The 18,689-nt window shown below is 43.2% G+C and overlaps 1 protein-coding gene across 1 annotated transcript in view; it reads left to right on the forward strand.

The window, feature by feature from the left end:
• Positions 1–18,689, forward strand: part of tmem132e (transmembrane protein 132E) — a 56,865-nt gene that overhangs the window by 26,557 nt on the left and 11,619 nt on the right. Inside the window, exon 5 of the mRNA XM_068711661.1 lies at positions 7,940–8,219. Within this exon, the coding sequence (XP_068567762.1) occupies positions 7,940–8,219 (280 nt within the window). The remainder of the gene's footprint in view (positions 1–7,939; positions 8,220–18,689) is intronic.

The following is an 18,689-nucleotide window of genomic DNA, read 5'->3' on the forward strand; positions in this document are numbered from 1 at the left end:
TGAGGTCAGACAGGTTGTAAACAAAGATAGAATATTTATTTTGGTCAGTACAGCTGATATATATGGAAGCCCGTTTCCGGCATTAAAAAAACTAAAAAAGTCACTTAAATAGAAACAAAAAAAATAAAATTGTTTTACTTTTTCTCCGCCAGCAAAAATTTGTAAAAAATTTGCACCAACAAAAAAAATAAAAATGTTGTTGGTGCATATTTTTTATATATTTTTTACTGGCGGAAACAAAGTAAAAAAAAAAAAAGAAACTGGATTTTTTTTTTTTTATGCACCAACACTTTTGGTGCATCCATCTGTAAGCGTAACACTGACCAGATGTTTCCAGTTGCTGTTCAATGAAGGTTGCCACCTCAGCCACATCGGTTTTATTCTTTCTACTCCAGAACTGCTTCTTGCTTAAAAGTAATTCTACTCAAGGGTGTGTTTGCTCAGTACAATCCATGTGAAACAGCAAGAAACTGAAGTGTGTCATCTGTTGTAAAGTAGTCTTCAATGTGCTCACAATCCATGTATATGTCACATGTAGAGTAACCTGTGAAGAGCTGCTTCTATGACTGTTGTGTTAAAGTATCTCATCATTTCGTGAGTACTGGAACTATCTGATCAGTGTTATGGTTGCAGATGGATGCACCAAAAGTGTTTGTTCTTTTTTTTTTTTTTTTTTTTTGGCGGAAAAAAGTACCCCAAAAAAATAAAAAATTTAAGTGACCTTTTTTTTTTGGCGGAAATGAGCTTCCATAGCTATAAGCATAAAACAGATTTTTCAGAATTTTCAGATTTTCTTCATTTTATTTGGGATAACAATCACAAGTCGTCCTTAAAGGTGCATAATACGATATTGGGAGCGTTTCTTTTGCTTTTCAACGTCTCTCAACAAATGACAAAGCCTCGTAGCTAACGGTGCTAACGGTGCTAACGGTGCTAACGGTGCAAACTACGGCAAACAAGCTGACAGAGCTAACGGTGTTTACCTGAAGGGGGGGGGGGGGGGGGGAGGAACCAGAAAGGGTGGGTGCAACGCTTCTGCGATGATCGCTGTCAGTTGCGTTATCGGCAATAACCGCCGCGTGTGAGCGGTGTGCAGAGCGGCGTGCAGAGCGGCAGCCGTGAGTGTGGCATGCTAAAAGCAACACTCACAGAGAGAGAGAGAGAGAGAGAGACTACATTTGTGTGTTTTTTCAAGGGAGCGTTCTGTTCCAGAAAGCAATTGGTGCAGTATAATTAGGTTTTTTTTTCGTCGTACTTTTACTGTAGAACTCATCCTAAGAGCATGGAACCCTTCGGTGTTAAACACTGGAAACTAAAATGCAGCCCAGCCTTCTCTCTCTCTCTCTCTCTCTCTCTCTCTCTCTCTCTCTCTCTCTCTCTCTCTCTCTCTCTCTCTCTCTCTCTCTCTCTCTGGTACTCAGGATTTCATTTGCAGTCGCTTGTTTTGCTCCAATTAGATGCTCCGGCTCAGGTACACAGCAGAAATGTACCCGGGCGAAATGAGTGCAAATTTGATCTACGAGGTTGTCATGTTTGTGTCGTACCCATCTGAACCCATTTTAGACAACAAGTCCGAGACACGGACTTAATTTGACTTTGGGTGAGTACACAGAAAGCTTTCTGATTGCGTATCGGTTGTACCTTCAGAGAGATAATTATGTTTTTGGACTAAGTAGGTAATTTAGGGTGTTACTCGGGACTCGACATGTTGTAGCTGTACATGTAACTGTCTATATTTACTTCATTAGACTAAATGTCTCGTCGGGGAATAACACATCTTTTAAACATTATAATAAGATGGAATAAGGAATCGGACATCTTGGCCTTCGTGTCAATATTATACAGTCGAAGCTTTTGTCAGCAGAAGAAATCAAGCCAATAAAAAAAAAATGGATGAGTTGTTTGAAATAGGACACCATTAGATGTGGAAAAAATGGCACCGGTGGGACATTAAGGTTGTTCGGATCCAGGACCCCCCCCCCCCGAAAGGAAAAAGCTGTGGTCGTAGGTTGAGGAACCTCGGGCTCATTAAAATATTGCAGCATTCCTGTCATGCACGGAGCAGCAACAAACAGGCCCCGCAACCCTCCATTTAGGAAATGTTTAATGGGAGCATTAACGCTCACGCGGGCGGCTGCTGTCGTCGCTGCCGGAGTTCATCACAGTCGACCGAATCCATTTCTACCCAAGCTGAATACAAATGGCGTGTTTAAGGGGTTGTTTGAAGAATCAAGGTATTGCAAATGACCCGGAGTGCTTGGAAAACATCTTGCCGTAGCCTCGTTTTTCAAAGATCCCCAATGGGCTGTGATGCGCTGTAGGTTTTATTTTTATTTATTTTTTTTTACATGTAAAATGTGTCTTGAATTCCCACTTCAGCACCATTCAGTCTTATTGAAGTAGAAACCTGCAAAATGAGGAATCACATGTGTGCTTTTATCAGATGTATGAGATATTCGGACCTCGTTATTCTGAGCGGCGTTTACCAGACTACCAGGGTCTCGCGCGGTAAGATTTCTTGCACACAAAAAAAAAAATATATAATTTCCATCGTTATTCGACGTCCCCCGAATGTCAAAATGTCAGCCCGTTCTCGCTCTCACCTCGTCAAATACGGCAGCTTGGTCAGAATGCGACTGTCTCCGACACTTTGATTATGGCCGGAACAAAAAAATGCAGGACTTTCACAAAGGAGACCAGAGTCCGTGTCCCGTTTGAAACTAAAAGTCCACAATGACTTATTTTAACCTTCCCAACGTAACGTAATCAATAAAGCTTTTTTTTTGCTCTTGGTTTGAGCTGCACGGAGGCGTTCGTACTCTGTGAGCTGAATTATTCTTCGAGGAAAAAAAAAAAAAGCCAGAAGGCGTGCAAACAAAAACGAAGTGTGAAGAATCAAAAAAAGACAACAAGTTAAATTCATAGATACAAACACAAGACCGTAGGTGTAAGTGGCCAAAAGCCATAAAACAAAACCTCCACAAGGACGAGGAGGAATTGTAATAATCTGTAAGCTCATTTTCATATTCATGGACTACTTTATTGTGTTTATACAAGTTTTGTAACAAAAAAAAGTCAAGTATTAAAACCCTTATAAAGAATATCCTGTAAGCTTTTTGATTTGGCTGCGATATATTGACTCAAATGTCGATTTTTAATCTTTATGTGACATTACTATGTCAACTCAACGACACGCAATGTTAATAACATTACGAAATGTACCAAATGCACTTGAACATACTGAACCGGAAGCAGGTGGTCCGGGTTAATTGACACGTGGAAGATGGGGAAGCTTGAGCGTCGCGGTTTGACGAGTTGGGAGCGAGACGGCGTTGGAATGGTTGGCGAGTAGTTCCTCTAAAGCATTAATCCCTACAATCCTGTGTTGTGCCGTCATAGAAACACACAAAAATCAAAGCCCCCTCGTGAGCTGTTCCAGCTCGCTATGCCAGACCACACAGGCAGGCCGAGAGAATTCATTTCACTGCAGGTGAAGCATTTCCTACTCGCACGCTGTCGTTTGGACTCGCCCAGGGAATGTCATTTTCTTTACTTTTCTCTGTATAGTGGTTTTTTTTTTTTTGCAGCATCAGGCAACTGCAGACCAAGACAGCTCCCATCATTCTGAACGGTGCCCCATGCAGTCTATTGAAGCCGCTGATACCGACTAGACGGGCCTTCCCACAGGACGTTCTGTTTTCAGTGATGCTTCCTGGTGGGACTTTTTGGACATATCTTTTGATGTATGCGATGCGGCATTTTTTTTATTTTTTTTCTTCTTCTTGTTGCCTGATGCAGCGTCGCAGCAAGGCAGGGCTGGAGGCCTCGGTGTAACTTGCGCTAAAGAATATATTTTACTTGACGGGGAAATAGATCAATCGCCTCCTTACGTTCGCGCCTCTTGATCGATCGATTCGGGAGCATTGGTTTTGTTTGGAAAACGGCCTTACGTCTTATTGCGGGGTAATTGTTCTTGTCAAAGTGTCGATGACGCCGAGGCCGTCCATGAATCACGGCGGGAGCGAGTTCCTCTCGAAGAGGCACGCGTAGTCAAGCGCATTCATCACGTACAATAGACTCACATATTTCAAATGCAAATCAATCATGGTCCACCCTCCTGTTCTGGAGCTTTCGCCTCCATCACATGGTCATCGTTAGTAAATTTGAGTTTTTTGCCGTGGAGATGCAGACGTTTGCATGATTCTGAGCACCTCTAGGACTTCTAGAGGTGGAGCTTGTCAGGATCGTTGAACACCTTTTTCCGCAATTCTTTTCATGATTTTGTTCATTTTTTTTCCGATTTTAAGAAAATACATTGACTTGAGCCCGTGTGTTAAGACTTGAGACGTCTTTTTTGACTCAACAACCTGGACGTCTGCCATCGAGACCGACGGACCGTACCGCACCGAGGCAGCGAACGGGCCGAGAGCGCGACGGGATTTTTTTTACGACGAATCATCTCAATTCTGAGGAAGGCCGGCCGGCGCTGGCTTACGACGGCACTGGCGCGAGATAGCGGGACCTGTTTCGTCTTGACCTTGGTCGCGTTGGTTCACAGTCGTTACGGAGCGCTGCGGTAATGAATTGGACGACGTTTGCGCGGTAAATAATACCTCCAAAAGATGGAACTCAAATGTGGCCCGTTAGTCATCTCGAACTCACGCCGGAAAAAAAAAAACACCGCGGCGCTTATCGGCGTCGGCCTTTGCTAAAGCTGCTTCGTTTTGCGATTGTTAGAATGAATTATCGCCTCTTCATTAACTCCTCTCCCTCGCTTCCTCTCGTAAGGGCTCCGGCTCTCCTTTACGCAACCTCCTAACCCTCCCACACTCGTTCCCCTCGCCTCCTTAGCTCTTGTTATTTTCCTTCCCCCCCCCCCGTTTGCGGTTCTTTCCATCCCACGTTTCCTTCGCTTCTGCAACGTGACACATTCTGTACCTTCATGCGCGGCGAGGTCTGTTGTTGGCCTGCAGTGGGCCTTTTGCTACAGTGCAGCAGAATTGCTCACTGGCTTGCGTTATCCGGCAACATGCTCTAAAAAAAAAAAAAAAAAAAGAAGAAAAGGGAGGGAGGAAAGTGTAATCGGGCGGGCAGTCCGTGTGCACTGAAGCTTCAGCTTGTACGGTTGTATCAGAGACTCTAATAAGAACAGACAATATTCTTCTGCGGGAGGAGAAAAAAAAAAAATATCAACCTTATTTTCAGGTACAGACTCGGGGAGGTAAACTTTCTCTGACCTGAGCCAGGAGTTGGGAACTCTTTGACAGAGACGGGGAGAGAGTCTCGCCGCTTTTTAACCGAGCGGTGCGGTCGCAGCGTCTGCTGTGGAGTTAACTCGCCTTACCTTAAGTACAACGGAGACTACGGGACCTGAAGCTACGCCGTCAGTCCGCAAACGCACAGGAGGACCACGGCGTGAAGTCCAGGTGGAAGTCCAGGCCAGAGAGCCAGAGAGCCAGAGAGCTGATCCGTCCGACCTGTAGGATCAGTTTTTAGATGCCAGTTATGCAGCTCAGGGTCTTCTTGTATTACGTTCATGTTTAAGATGAGATAAAACAAGATTAGATACAATTAGATAAAAGAGGATAAGATAAGAGGGGATAAGATTAGACTAGCCCTTTAAATTTACAATTTACTGTTTAAGTTTATCTCTTTTTATTCTTCATTTTCATTTCTTACTTTAAAAAAAAAATAAAATAGTACCATAACTACTACTCATTAAACACAGCTCTGTTTAAGTGTATTTTTTTTTTACGTTTCTTCTGCTGATCCTGATTTTGTGATAAATTACCATTTTGTTGAATTTTTTTCTTCTTTTTTTTTTACTAAAATGTCACTTCCCATGAATAAAAATGGTCCAGTCTGGAAAGATTCATGTCACCTAATTATTTTTAAAGTAGATGATTCACTGAAATGCTGCAGCAGAACCAGCTCGCTGCAGATTGTTATGCTGTTGTTTGTTTCTTTGTATTGTTTGACAGAATGCACAGATGCACATTGAACTGACGCTTTGCATCGTTGCACTGAATAATCCAACGCCGTCGGCTTTTTACCTGTCGAGGCAATCGTTTTCCGCGGTGTTCAATTCACGGTGGCTTTGCACACGGTGTTACAAAAAAAATAAATAAATCACACAGTGACTGTGACGGAGCTTTGCATTTTTTATATTCATCTCGAAAGAAACACACGTTCAACCAACCGAAAAACAGAAGCGATAAAGTCCCGAGACCCGAAAGAGGTCTACGAGGTGAAGGTTGTTAAATGAACGACGACATGCAGGTACCTCCAGCGATCCATGAGAGCCTTATGGTGAAACCCCCGTTATTCCTACACGTCATATAAACTTGCTCGCCTCATTCTGTGCCTGCGTTGCGTCATTTTGTAATCTTACTTCCGTCTTAGAGCAGAAGTGCCGACTACCTTTCTTAGCGTAGCCACGTTTAGCATCCTTTACCGGCCCAAAAAAAATAATGTTTTTACGCTTGAATCTTTCATCAGATGAGAAAAGTATCCAATATCCCAACGTGTGATCTGTCAATTTATATAAAACGCCCTTTTTATGACATTTACGCCGACGTTTTTTTTGGGATCTGCGAGGAGCTGCCGAACCTGTGAAAACCCCCCCAAAAAAAAGCACATGTCAACAGTTTTTTTGTTTTGTAATCATCCTCACTGCCGGATGATAGAGACACAGATCCGCACTGCGTGTTCAACCACAGGGGTATAAAGAGAAACACCAATTTGCAAGGTGCTCGTTAGCAGACAGACAGACCTTTGTCTGTCACTGTCGTGTGCTTTTATATTCCCAGTTTCTATAGCCAGTTGTACTGACGCGCTTCGGTTTTTTTATAGCTCCTCACAGCGGAGCCGTCTACACCAAGAGGCGCTACGAAGTAATCCAAAAACACGTGATTTCAGGCCGTTTTCACAAGTCGGTTTATTGCCGAGTACGTTTGAGTTTGGCTCGCAGTGGAAGCTGCTGAATGCTCCCAAAAAGCATCCGTTGTTTACTACTAGTTCTGAACCGGAAGAACCGATCCAATCGCATTGGAGGGGAAAAAACAGCGTGAGGTGTAGAGAGGAAGCGGGCTGAGATGAATTAATAATCAAAGCCTGCAGGTGGGACAGGTCGGAGAGGCGCACGCAAGCAACGCGCTCAGCTGCTGACCGAGGCGTACGCTAAGTGCCGATGAGACCTCGGGACAGAAGTGTGCTTCGACCTAATGAGCGGACCTGTTCCTTCAATCGATGGGTGGGATATGTGTGCTCTGTCGGCGGCCGACAGCCCCCCGCCGCCTCTCCTGAATCTCAAGTCGCTCAGATAGTTGAGTCAAAGCCGAGATTAAGCCCAAGAGTGCTTTATAAGGAGGAACCCGCTGAGCGTAGTCGGGTAGCTCCCCGTACGTCTTGTCGTGGAGCAGGTTGTGCTCGGTGGGGTGGGGGGGGGTGTTTAACCCCACTTCCCCGGCCGCCGTTACATCAGAACACGTCACGTGACGGGAATTTGTGTGGCACGCTGCCGAGTTTTTTTTTTCTCTTGTTGCGATGTCAATTTCTAAAATGAGCGGAGAGCCTCAGGAGCAAGGAGGCGCCGAGCATCGTTCTAATCTCAGCAGCTGCTCGGTCTGAAGAAGCGGCTGGTTCTGATCGGTGATGGTTTTTAAGCTTCTTTTTTTTTTATATTTCTCAATCTCTTTGGTGGCAGACTGCAGACACATTTGGCCAGATTTCGGGGCATTGATTACAGCTCCTCAAGTTTTTCAACTCATTGCCTCATTTTTTTTGCAGGAAACTCTGCCGCCTGAAATTGGCACCCCACGATGTTCCTGTGTGGTTCAGGACAGCTGCTACTTTATTTACTTCATCCGTGACACCGTAGAGGAATGTTTAATGCGTTCTCTATTTCAATCACCCCCCCCCTCTTTTCTCCCCATCCAAGGAGCACCAGAGACAGCGACGCCGACGACGAAGACGACGAGCGCCGGGTGAGCCGAGGCTGCACCCTGCAGTACCAGCGGGCCCTGGTCAAGGTGCTGACCCAGTTCCACACCACCTCCACAGAGGGCACCGACCAGGTCATCACCATGCTGGGGCCCGACTGGCAGGTGGACGTCACGGACCTGGTCCAGGACTCGCTGAAGGTGGCCGACCCCAGGATAGGCGAGCTGGTGGACCGGACGGTGTTGGTGGGCCTGGAGCTGGGATCCACTGTGCTGAAGGTAAACCGACCACGTTGCAGAGAATTCACATAAATCAGGAGTTAAAATGAAAGTGTCTGACGATGACAAATGGCGCGTCGGAGCGAGAAGCTGGCGCCGGGGTTCCTGGAGCACGCCCACGGCACAAATGCAGGTCGGGTTAAAGAGATGAGGAAGGAAGATTCAAAAGTTAGAGTTCATTACTCTTTCTGAGTTTACGGCAGCTGTCGGGCGCTTAAGAAGCTGCTTTGATGCATCGCTTGAAGGTAAAATCAGGGTTTATTACAAATTGGGTTTCACTTTCATAGTTTCGATCATCACTTCGATCGGTTTACGATGACGTTGTGCTCACCCGAAATATGTTGCTAAATTTGGGAACAAGGCGATTGGCTCGATTGACTTTGTTTTGCCACATTTCAGAAGTACAACGTTGTAATTATTAAATGGGAAGGATGGCCCGAACCAGAGGTCTCTAATGGGCAGACCGTGGTTTTGGGGTCCAGACACAGACGCCGTCCTATGTTTACTTGGTCCTATAACCGATAAATTGTTGTCAATTACTACATTTTTACAGCTTTTCTAGCTTTTATGGTACTGGTTTAGGTTTGTCCTCGAAGCAAAGAAACAGTTGATTTAGTCTGTAAAATTAAGTTTCTCCACAAAGAATCTTAACAAAACACCACTTTAAACAGTGTGTTTACCAGAGATGTGTTCGTGGAAATAAAGTCATTCAGCATCAAAAAGCTTTTGTGGACTAAGAACAAAAACGACCGATTAGTCGACTCGCGTCTAAGAAGGGTCATCCGCGCTGCGTTGTAAATCATCCCGCGTGACGCCACTCAGCCAGATGGATCTGTGAGCTCGCCATAAGCACTGCGACTCGAGTCGCTGAGCGAGACAAGAGACAATAGTCGGAGGAATAAATGAGTCAGAGAAAACATATTTCACATGGCGTGCTCAAAAAAGGGGAAAAGCAGACAGCGAAAAAAACAGAGCTTTTAATCACGAATGGACGGTCTTGTGCGTGTTCATTCTATCCCACGGGCAGTTCCAAACCGGTACGTTTCATATGTTCCGAGGCAATTATTAAAAATCGGCAACGTTGAAGCGCTACTACGAGACAAAGCACAAATCTTTTGAGCAAACATAGCCACTCAAACCTGAACTGAGGGCACGGGGAAAATAAATGATCTAAGCAGCTACTTTAATTTGCTTGGCACTGATTCATGAAGCAAGTTAGACATTATGATGCTCTATGATGTCTTTTGCTCTGTTGAATTTTAATTGAATACCCCTGGCTTCAACTGTGAACACAACACAAAGTTTCTAAAGTACAAAAAGTACTCTCTGTGAGTGTGTTAATGCTTTTGACGTCCACTTCTCTCAAGTGGAATAGCCACTGCAAATGCAAATGCGTCGGTGCAAGGTTCGGAGGTCTTTAAAAAGGAAGGTAAGTGGCGCAAGTTATGAGTCCCGGGGCAGTGATTTACCGACGCTCCGCCGGTCATTTATGGGCACGGAGAGAAGTGACGGGTTGCCCGAGAGTTTTTGATCACGATGAAGGATCACAGTTTCAGTCTGTCGGGAGAAAGAATGGTCGCGTGATGGATGCGTCCAATGATGGCGACGCAGGGAGGAAAGATATGTCACCAATCCATCATTTTAAATGTGCAATGGATCATTTGTAATCTGTTGAAGGGTATGAATAATTATACGTCGATTTTACACCAGACGTAACCCGCCACGCTGACTCATAGCAATTGCAAATAAATAAACGAATACATAGATATGGTGTTCAGAAACTATGAAGTCCCTTAATGAATTGATCCAGAACAACACGCTCGTGTTGATCTTTGAGCTAAATGCTAACGTTGGCATGCTAACGCGCTCGCAACGATCAAGCTACATGCCGGTGCCTTGCTCACCATCTTAGTTTGGCGTGTTGGTACAAAACTTCATAGCAATCCGTCCAATAGTTAGTTAATTGAAATTTCAGTCTGGAGCAAAAGTGTTGGAACGACCAACATCACCACAGAAAACAAGGGCAGTTGATGCACATTTACCTGTAATAGTGGAAAGAATAGCAAACTCACAGTTCTGATTGTATCACAGTCTTGAGTCACTTCCCATTGACTACAGTCTGTTACACCACTCTGGTGCTTTCGTAGTATAAAGAATACACCACACATATACATCAAATCTTTTGACCAGTGGCTTCAACATGTATGAAAGTCCCTGTAACATCCAGCATCATAGCATCACTTTGAGAGGACACATATCTTTGCAAATTTAAAGTTTACTGAAAGTGAAACTGCATGCTGCACGCCTGCAGCTCCGCCGCCGGTAGGTGTGAAGGAATGAATGAAATGTGCACGGCAACTTAAAAAGCCTCGTCTTTTAAACACCGTGACGGAAACAGGAATTAGATCCCCGCGAGATGAATTATTGATGGCTTAAAAAGACCAATTTACAAGGGAGTTACAGTAAAATATCTCCAGTTTTGCAGAGTCTATTTTACAATGAACAGAGATATTATTATGCAGATTTTGTGAAAGTGAACTGTAAAGATCTCAACAATGGTCCCCCTACTGAGATTTTCAGTCTTTCAGAGGATTTGAATTAGTCTTAGGAGTCTGATTTAAATTATCCACCAGCTCATGAATATAAACGCAGAAAAGGAGCAGCTTTTGTTCACTTTGTGTGATATTCTAGACAGCCATTTGATTCCTCTCTCTTTGGCAGGGCGGTTGAGGATTATTGAGTGAATTAAGTGCCTGTGTTCGATTTGACAGGCCTGTTTAATTGAAGACACAATAGAGGAAATATCTCCGGTTTTAAAGGTAAAACTATAAAGATAAAAGATCTTCTGGGAAGGCTGTGTTTGTGCGCTGTGATGGCAGAGTGATGACTTTCTAAGAATTCAGCTAACCTGGAGGGAGTTGGGGGTTTAATCTAGAGGATTACTGAACAATAGCTGCTTTTGAATGAAGAGCCAGACTTGGACAGAATGCATTGTTCATTCACTGATCAGATATTATTTAATTAATATCTGCAAACACCGTCCAAAGAAACACAGCAGAATGGAAATAGATTGGAGTCTAATCTACAGAATTGTTAATCTCACTGGAAAGTTACAGTCCAATATTTACTATGTGATGTAAAACTGTAAAGTATGTATCCCAACCATGGATGGATAACTGAATGGGCCCCTGGTCTTCACCTATAAAATGTCCCTCAAAGAGAAACATACCAGCCAGGAACTCAAAATGACCACAAAGAATCATGAAACGGCTACAAAGAGACTCAAAAACACCACTAAGAGACTCTAACGGCTGCGACAATGGCAAAAAAACACAGAGACACAAAATGTTTACAATAAGACACAAAATGTCTACAATAAGACACAAAACAACTACAAAGAGACACAAAATGTCCACAATAAGACACAAAATAACTACAAAGAGACACTAAATGTCTACAATAACACACAAAACAACTACAAAGAGACACAAAATGTCTACAATAAGACACAAAACAACTACAAAGTAACACAAAACAACTACAAAGTGACACAACATGTCTACAATAAGACACAAAACAACTACAAAGTGACACAAAATGTCTACAATAAGACACAAAATGTCTACAATAAGACACAAAACAACTACAAAGAGACACAAAATACCTACAATAAGACACAAAATGTCTACAATAAGACACAAAACAACTACAAAGAGACACAAAATGTCCACAATAAGACACAAAATAACTACAAAGAGACACTAAATGTCTACAATAACACACAAAACATCTACAAAGAGACACAAAATGTCTACAATAAGACACAAAACAACTACAAAGTAACACAAAACAACTACAAAGAGACACAAAATGTCTACAATAAGACACAAAATGTCTATAAAAAGATACAAAATAACTATTATCGGGCACATCATCAATGCACAAAAATAGCTGCAACAGAAAAAACAAAAGTATTTTATTGGTAAAAATAGTGTCACATAAAAAGAAAATGTTAAAACACGAGCTACAGGTTTGTTAAGTGTATGAGTACAAGTTTTTCCCACAACTTTATTGAAATGATATTCCATCCTCAGACAAATATCACATCATTTTAAAAAAGAAAGACTTATGTACCTCTCAAACTCTATATGAGAACATGATCAATGCATTGATTATGTGCATCCAAACACACTCCCACATCACAGCTTTGATCCCAACCAGTCACAGAAACAAGCATCTTATAACCCAGGACATTTGTCTTTCCGTCTCCAGACTTTGATCTGCCTAATAAAAGTGGAATATATGCCCCCGAAGAAAGTCATCGTTTTATTGGAGCGACTTTAAGGGACACTCTGCTGCCGCGAGCCGCTGTAGCTGTCGAGGGAACCGTTGCCTTGCGGAGGTTTATTTTGCAGCTGTTGCACCCACTTACTTTAGCAACGTGGGACGCTGTGTAATTGCCTGAAAGTTAACAGGATGGTAAAAGTTGAAAGCAGGGGTCATGTTTTCCCTTTTTTTTTCCCGCTGCGTTTGGAGAGGTATTACGTCTGTGTTTCATCAGTTCATCCTCTCGGAAGAGGAGCACTTTTGTGTTTTTGTTCAAACTAGCATAAAGAGGCAGGAAACATGTCGGTGCTCGTCAATGTTAATCACACCGATGGAGGCTTTCTGCATCATTTCTACAAGATAAGAGAGAGAGCTTGTAGGAGTCAAAAGCTCAACCAGGCTAAACTGATCTGTCAATTGCTGTGAGTTCACAAAAACATGCGTCATGTTTTTATCCTTTTTGCTAGAGCTCCTTATCAATATTGTATTTTGTTGGAGGTTTTTTTCTTTATTGATGTTGTGCACTCTCTGATGCCTCACATGTGCGCTGAATATTAAATCAATTCTCGCAAAAAGGTTATAGAAAAACAACCGGGGGCAACGCCGTCAAGGTGAAGCGCTTTTTATGTGTTTGACTGTGAATGCAATTTAATATCGTATATTAATGCAAGACACCACGGGCAAAAACAGCTTTTCATGCACTGATTAATTTTTGAGATTTTACTTCCATAATACGTCTTATTTCAGACGAGTGGAAACATTTATTTTACTACTTTGTCCGTTGGTAGATTTCTCCGCAATTCACCAAAGGTTTAGATAATGCCTCATTTGCATATCCCAACGCAACATTTCAGACAACTTGTAATAAAAGCAAATAATCGTCTTAATGTCAGTAATCAACCCGGGGAAGTTCAATGCCGATATCTATTAGTCAAATAGTGGCGTCTCCCTTTAAATTCATTATTTAGTATTATATCGTACTGCTCCAAATGCCTCCAAAAATGAAGAGAAATATCTATTTTTATTGAAAGCGCAAAGGAACACGTTTGACTTTAGGTGGCACAAAAAAATACTCGTAGTGTGTTATTTTATTTACGCACCAAGAGAATTTCAAATGAAGCCGTGTTTCTGTTCCTTTGGCTGTCCCCGAGCGCAGCAGGGTTCACACCGCTTGATACTGTTTCCCACCGATCTCCCAATTAGTGGGGCTGACGCGCTCGCACTGCCGCTCAACTTTGTAGCATAGATTTACTGACATCTATATTTCTATTGTAAGTGCAACTTCAAAACTTTCAAACTAGTGTTCTTATAATTTGGAATGATGAAAGCGCGATTGAAGATTCAAATTGCCTTTTTGCAGACCCCTGCATTAGCACATAATAGAGAAGACTTCACACTGATCTGAGAAATGTTCCGTGGATGTGTGAGGATGCTGCGTCGCCTGCCTTTTGTTTTTTTTCTCTCAGGTGTGCTTCCGCCACAGGAAATGTGTAAAATCTACTGACGTTCTGTTTCCCTGCGCGGCAGAAAGTGCGACGCGTCGAATGCAGGGTTTGAGGGTAAAGGTCAGCGGAATCACCATTGACCTCCTGTTCACCTTAAAGGGGCAGTTCACCCCAAAATACATGTAGGAACTATAGTCGAAGGAAAATAGTTCCTACATGAAACGTTGCTCACAACAAGGCCCGTCGATTTTTGTTTTTGTGCCTTTGAGCAACCGCAAGCCGAGTGCCTCGTGGTCCCGTTATATTCGACATCTCCGAGTCCGATACCTCTGAGACTAGGCTGCTCGCACCAAAACTATCCAGATTGATAAATAAATAGCACTATAGGCTATGTTCCAACGAGCGGACCGATTTCAGTTTCTCGATTAAAAAGTAATAAACGATATAAGCCCGGCAGGGGGGCTAACAGTTAGCCAATCAGCGTGAGGGGCGGGACTAACGCCGGCTTTGTTAAGCTGTTGTCAAGGAAGAATGAGAACGATGGAGGCCGCTCAACACTTATCGCTCGCCTCCGTCGTTCTGCTGCGAGATGCCGGGTCGAGTCTCGGGCGCAGCTTCTCTTCCCGTGGCATCTTTGTCTGCGTATCGCGGTCCCTCTTCTCTAATTCTTCTTAGAGTCTTCCTCATGTGTGTCCGTCTGCCGCCTCTTTACAACGCGTTATGTATCTTTACACAAAATCTAAAATATGTTCACAATCCCCCCCCCAGGATAGACGCTGAGCACACGCGGTCGCGTTACCCGGACACTCGACGACCTCTTACTAGTGTTTGGGCCGCTTGACGATATTTTTTGAATTTGCTGTGATCCACCCGATTCACAAATGTATTTTAAATATATGCCGTGTCTTCTCAATATCGCCCGACGTTGTAGACCAGCTCTGTGTTTCAGTTCGCTCTCGAAAACCCTTCGTGGACATCGAGACCGAAGCTGGAGACGGAGCGTAACGAGTTGACAGTTCCAAGAGAGAACCTGGTTTTTTTTTTTGGGAGGGTGAAGCCGTCCCTTTAAGCGTCGGTGAATTAGTGCCGCCAACTTGACGCCGCGCACGGCTACACACAACCTCCCGTGCTCGCCGGTGACTGATAGAGGAGCTCCAAAGTGAGGAGCATGTAAAAGTGTAACTACTTCTTTTCGTGCTTGGCTTCACCTCCCGTGCCTCGCAGCGCCGGTGACAAACCCGACCGGGAGCTCGGGGCCCGGGGAGGAGCGACACGACTGCAGCTGACCTCCCCTCCGCCGGCAGACATGGAACACATTCATCATTCATTACTGCGGTGTAGCGGTGAATCAATATTCAGACCCGCATTGTTACAGTTTTGGTCAGAATAGCTCTGTTTACTTTCGGTTGCTGGCTTTTCATATGTTAATCGTCTCCCGCCATCAGAGGCAGAGAGTGGGGTTTTGAAGCGAAAGGAACACATTTAGCTTCGGAATGTTTTGTTGTTTTCTCCTTTCACCGGCTGTGTCGCCGTCCCAATTAAGATATTAAATAAACCCTGATTCTCTTTCTTAAAAAGTCACATTGACAAGGTGTGTGTGTGTGTGTGTGTGTGTGTGTGTGTGGGTAAAATGTCAAAAAACAAAAGAGTTTGTTTTTTTTTAAGAAATGAAAGGGCTGCACAACACAATTAGCAGTGTTGTTGAGAGGGAAGCCGGTGAGGGATCAGGTTCCTGCACCAGCAGCTCCTGCTGGTTGATGAGAGGAGATAATCCTTTATTAGTCCCACAGCGGGGACATGTGCAGGATTACAGCCGCAAAGTGGACCAAACGACAAGAGACATAGAAGAAGAAGAAGACGAAGAAGATACAAAGAAAACCAGTACAATAGAAACAAACAATGGCGACCAAAGAAAACTAATGATCAAAACAGTGAATGACATTAAGAGGAGGAAAAAACATAACGTCTTCTTATGGAACGATTTATTCAACCATACTTTAAATCATATTTTTTATCTCCACTTCAGTAGCTCTCACATACACATTCATACTACATGTATTACTAGAAACATGTATCGTTGTGGCTGTTGGCAGTATTTTCTGATTTCTGGAGTGATACAAAGAGATATCGTAAATTCCCTCTCTAAAAACCTTTGACTGTAAATATGTCAATAAAATCATTTTGAACCTGATTTCATCCCATGTTCAGATTTCTGTTCTGGAATATTAGCACGTATTTTGTTAAGATAATGCGACGTTTGCATATTTAAATACACACATTTCAGAAAACTTAGTAGTACAACAAATACTCGTCTCAATGTAAGCGATCAGCCGTGGACGTTTCCTAGTGATATCTATCAGTTACTTTTGTTTTTATTCACCGTAGTGTCTCCTTCGATACATCAATAAAGATCCAGTGTTATTAAATTGTGTAAAATTAATATCCACAGCAGCTTGTTGCCACGTTGAATCACCGCTGTGAGATTGCTCGTACGGTATCTTTAGCCACGGCCGCGGCGTGGCAACATGGCAATCAGCAACTGTGGTAAAAGAAAATGAGGCAATCTGAGAGAAAAATGAAAAAAAAAACAAATTGCGGCACTTCATCAGCAAACACACCCCGGAATACATCACCGACTGAACAGTGTGGGGAGAAGATCTCTCCTCCCGGGTTTTCATTTTTTAATGTGACAAACGATGATTTAGAAGCTTTATTTCTTTCAGCAAGTTCCAGCAGTTTTCTCCCCAAAGTACTGCTTTATTAAAACCGGAAAACTTCATCAGTGCCAGTAGTATTTAGAGGGTTGTCTTGAGACGTAGTACTTGAGATGCAGACAGACCTTTCTTTGCAGACCGAAGCGTCTGCGACTCTTATTTGTGCCAAATATGAATAACTTTTAAGGTCGGGAAGATTTTCATTTCATTAAATGTCTTTTAAGTCGCCGGAGGAGGAGGTAACGCGATGGTGATCGACACCTTTTGCTCGTTTTAGTATTTTAATATTTTAATATTTCTCCATTATATACACTCAAAAAAGGGAACTATTCTTGTTAGGGTCGATATGAAATGTCTTCGCTCTCTGCATTCAAGTCTCTTTTTTTTTTTTACATTTTTGTATCCCCCAAAAATGTGTGCTTGGGCATTTTTTTATTATTATTATCATAATTCTAATGTTTCTTTAAAATGGCCTGTTGCATTTGAATAATGGAAAATAAAAAAGAGGCTCCGGTAGATTCTGAGGGAGCTTCGAGCTTCGATACCAAACTTGCACCTCGATCGGTTTTGGAGACAAAAGTGATTTTTCTTGAATATCCCTGAAAATTGGATCCAGGAAGAAACACAATATGTAATGTGTTTCCATCAGGGATCATAACCCAGAACAAGATTAGTTTCTGTGATTACATCTTTTTATTTAGACATTAAAGGTACAAACGGGGGTTTTGTTTTGGAATTGTGTTTTGACATTTAGTACATGGTCGTCGGTATTGATTTTAATAGCATTAGATTTTCTTTCTCGTTTAATTGGCCTGTGAAAATATCAGCCGCCGTGGAACGGAATGTGAAACAGCAGAAAATCAATCGTAAGCGAACAGTTTTCACCGCTTAGGATTTATGTTAAGACGTGTTTTCGTAGAGAAACTGACTCTTTTTTTTTTGTTGTTGTTGCTGAGGACGCATCTTTCTGTCTCACTTCTGGTCACTTCAACTTCTATCAACTAAAAAAAAAAAAAAAAAAAAACTAAAAGTTGCACAATCAAGCAAAGTCTGAGCAGAAAAGAGCTCCCGTAGTGCTGTGAGAGTGATCCATCAGGCAACCGAGTTGTCCTCATGAAACTTTAAAAGTTTATTTATGCATCCTTTTACTATCATGCCTTAGGGCTCAGCATGCACACTTGTAAATATGTGTGTGTGTGTGTGTGTGTGTGTGTGTGTGTGTGTGGTTGCGTGTGTTGAGTGTGGTGCCCAGTGAACCGTAACTCTCCTTTCTGGCACATTAATCCATCACATCCAAACAATATGCATATAAAAGTGGAACCTGACTGCAGAATTTTGTTGCTGCGAGAAAGTTTGTTCTCCTATTTTTGGCCCCCCGGAGGGTTTTTAACCAGTGCAGGGGGGGGGGGTACTTCATTCTGCTTTGTAGCATTTCCAGCGAGACGTTGAACCGCTGTAACTTCTAAAAAACACTCGCGCTCTGATGTTAACGCGGCGGCGAGACGGCGATGCGTTCACAGAGAATGGAATCGCTGCCGCCTCCGTCAACATCGGAGCCTCCGTCGAACATCGGAGCCGCCGTCAACATCGGAGCCGCCGTCAACATCGGAGCCGCCGTCAACATCGGAGCCTCCGTCTGCCCGTCTCGAGTTCTCGGACCGGCCTCGGCGCGCGAGAACGACGCGACAATTTGCAAGTCATTTAACGTGAAATCAAACGTGTGTTTTCCTACGAAAAGGCGGCAACGCGATTTCTACTCTAGTGGTCTTTTTAAAATAAACGGAAAACTCAGTTCGGTTCAGGCAACAAAACTACTGGCAAAGGTCATCGTTTGGGTTCAAGTAACTACTGAAGTGCGTAAGTTCTGTGACAAAAGCATCAGCGTCTCCTGGCTGAAAGATGGCTGTTTGTCGGACCCATCCACCGTAGCTCCGCCTTCACTGCGCGGGACTATCGGCGCTGATCTTTGCGAATGGGACTGCTTT

The sequence above is a fragment of the Cebidichthys violaceus genome, unplaced genomic scaffold (genome assembly GCF_023349555.1).
Source record: "Cebidichthys violaceus isolate CVI_PGR_0920_01 unplaced genomic scaffold, fCebVio1.0.p SCAF_166, whole genome shotgun sequence".
Lineage (NCBI taxonomy): Eukaryota > Metazoa > Chordata > Actinopteri > Perciformes > Stichaeidae > Cebidichthys > Cebidichthys violaceus.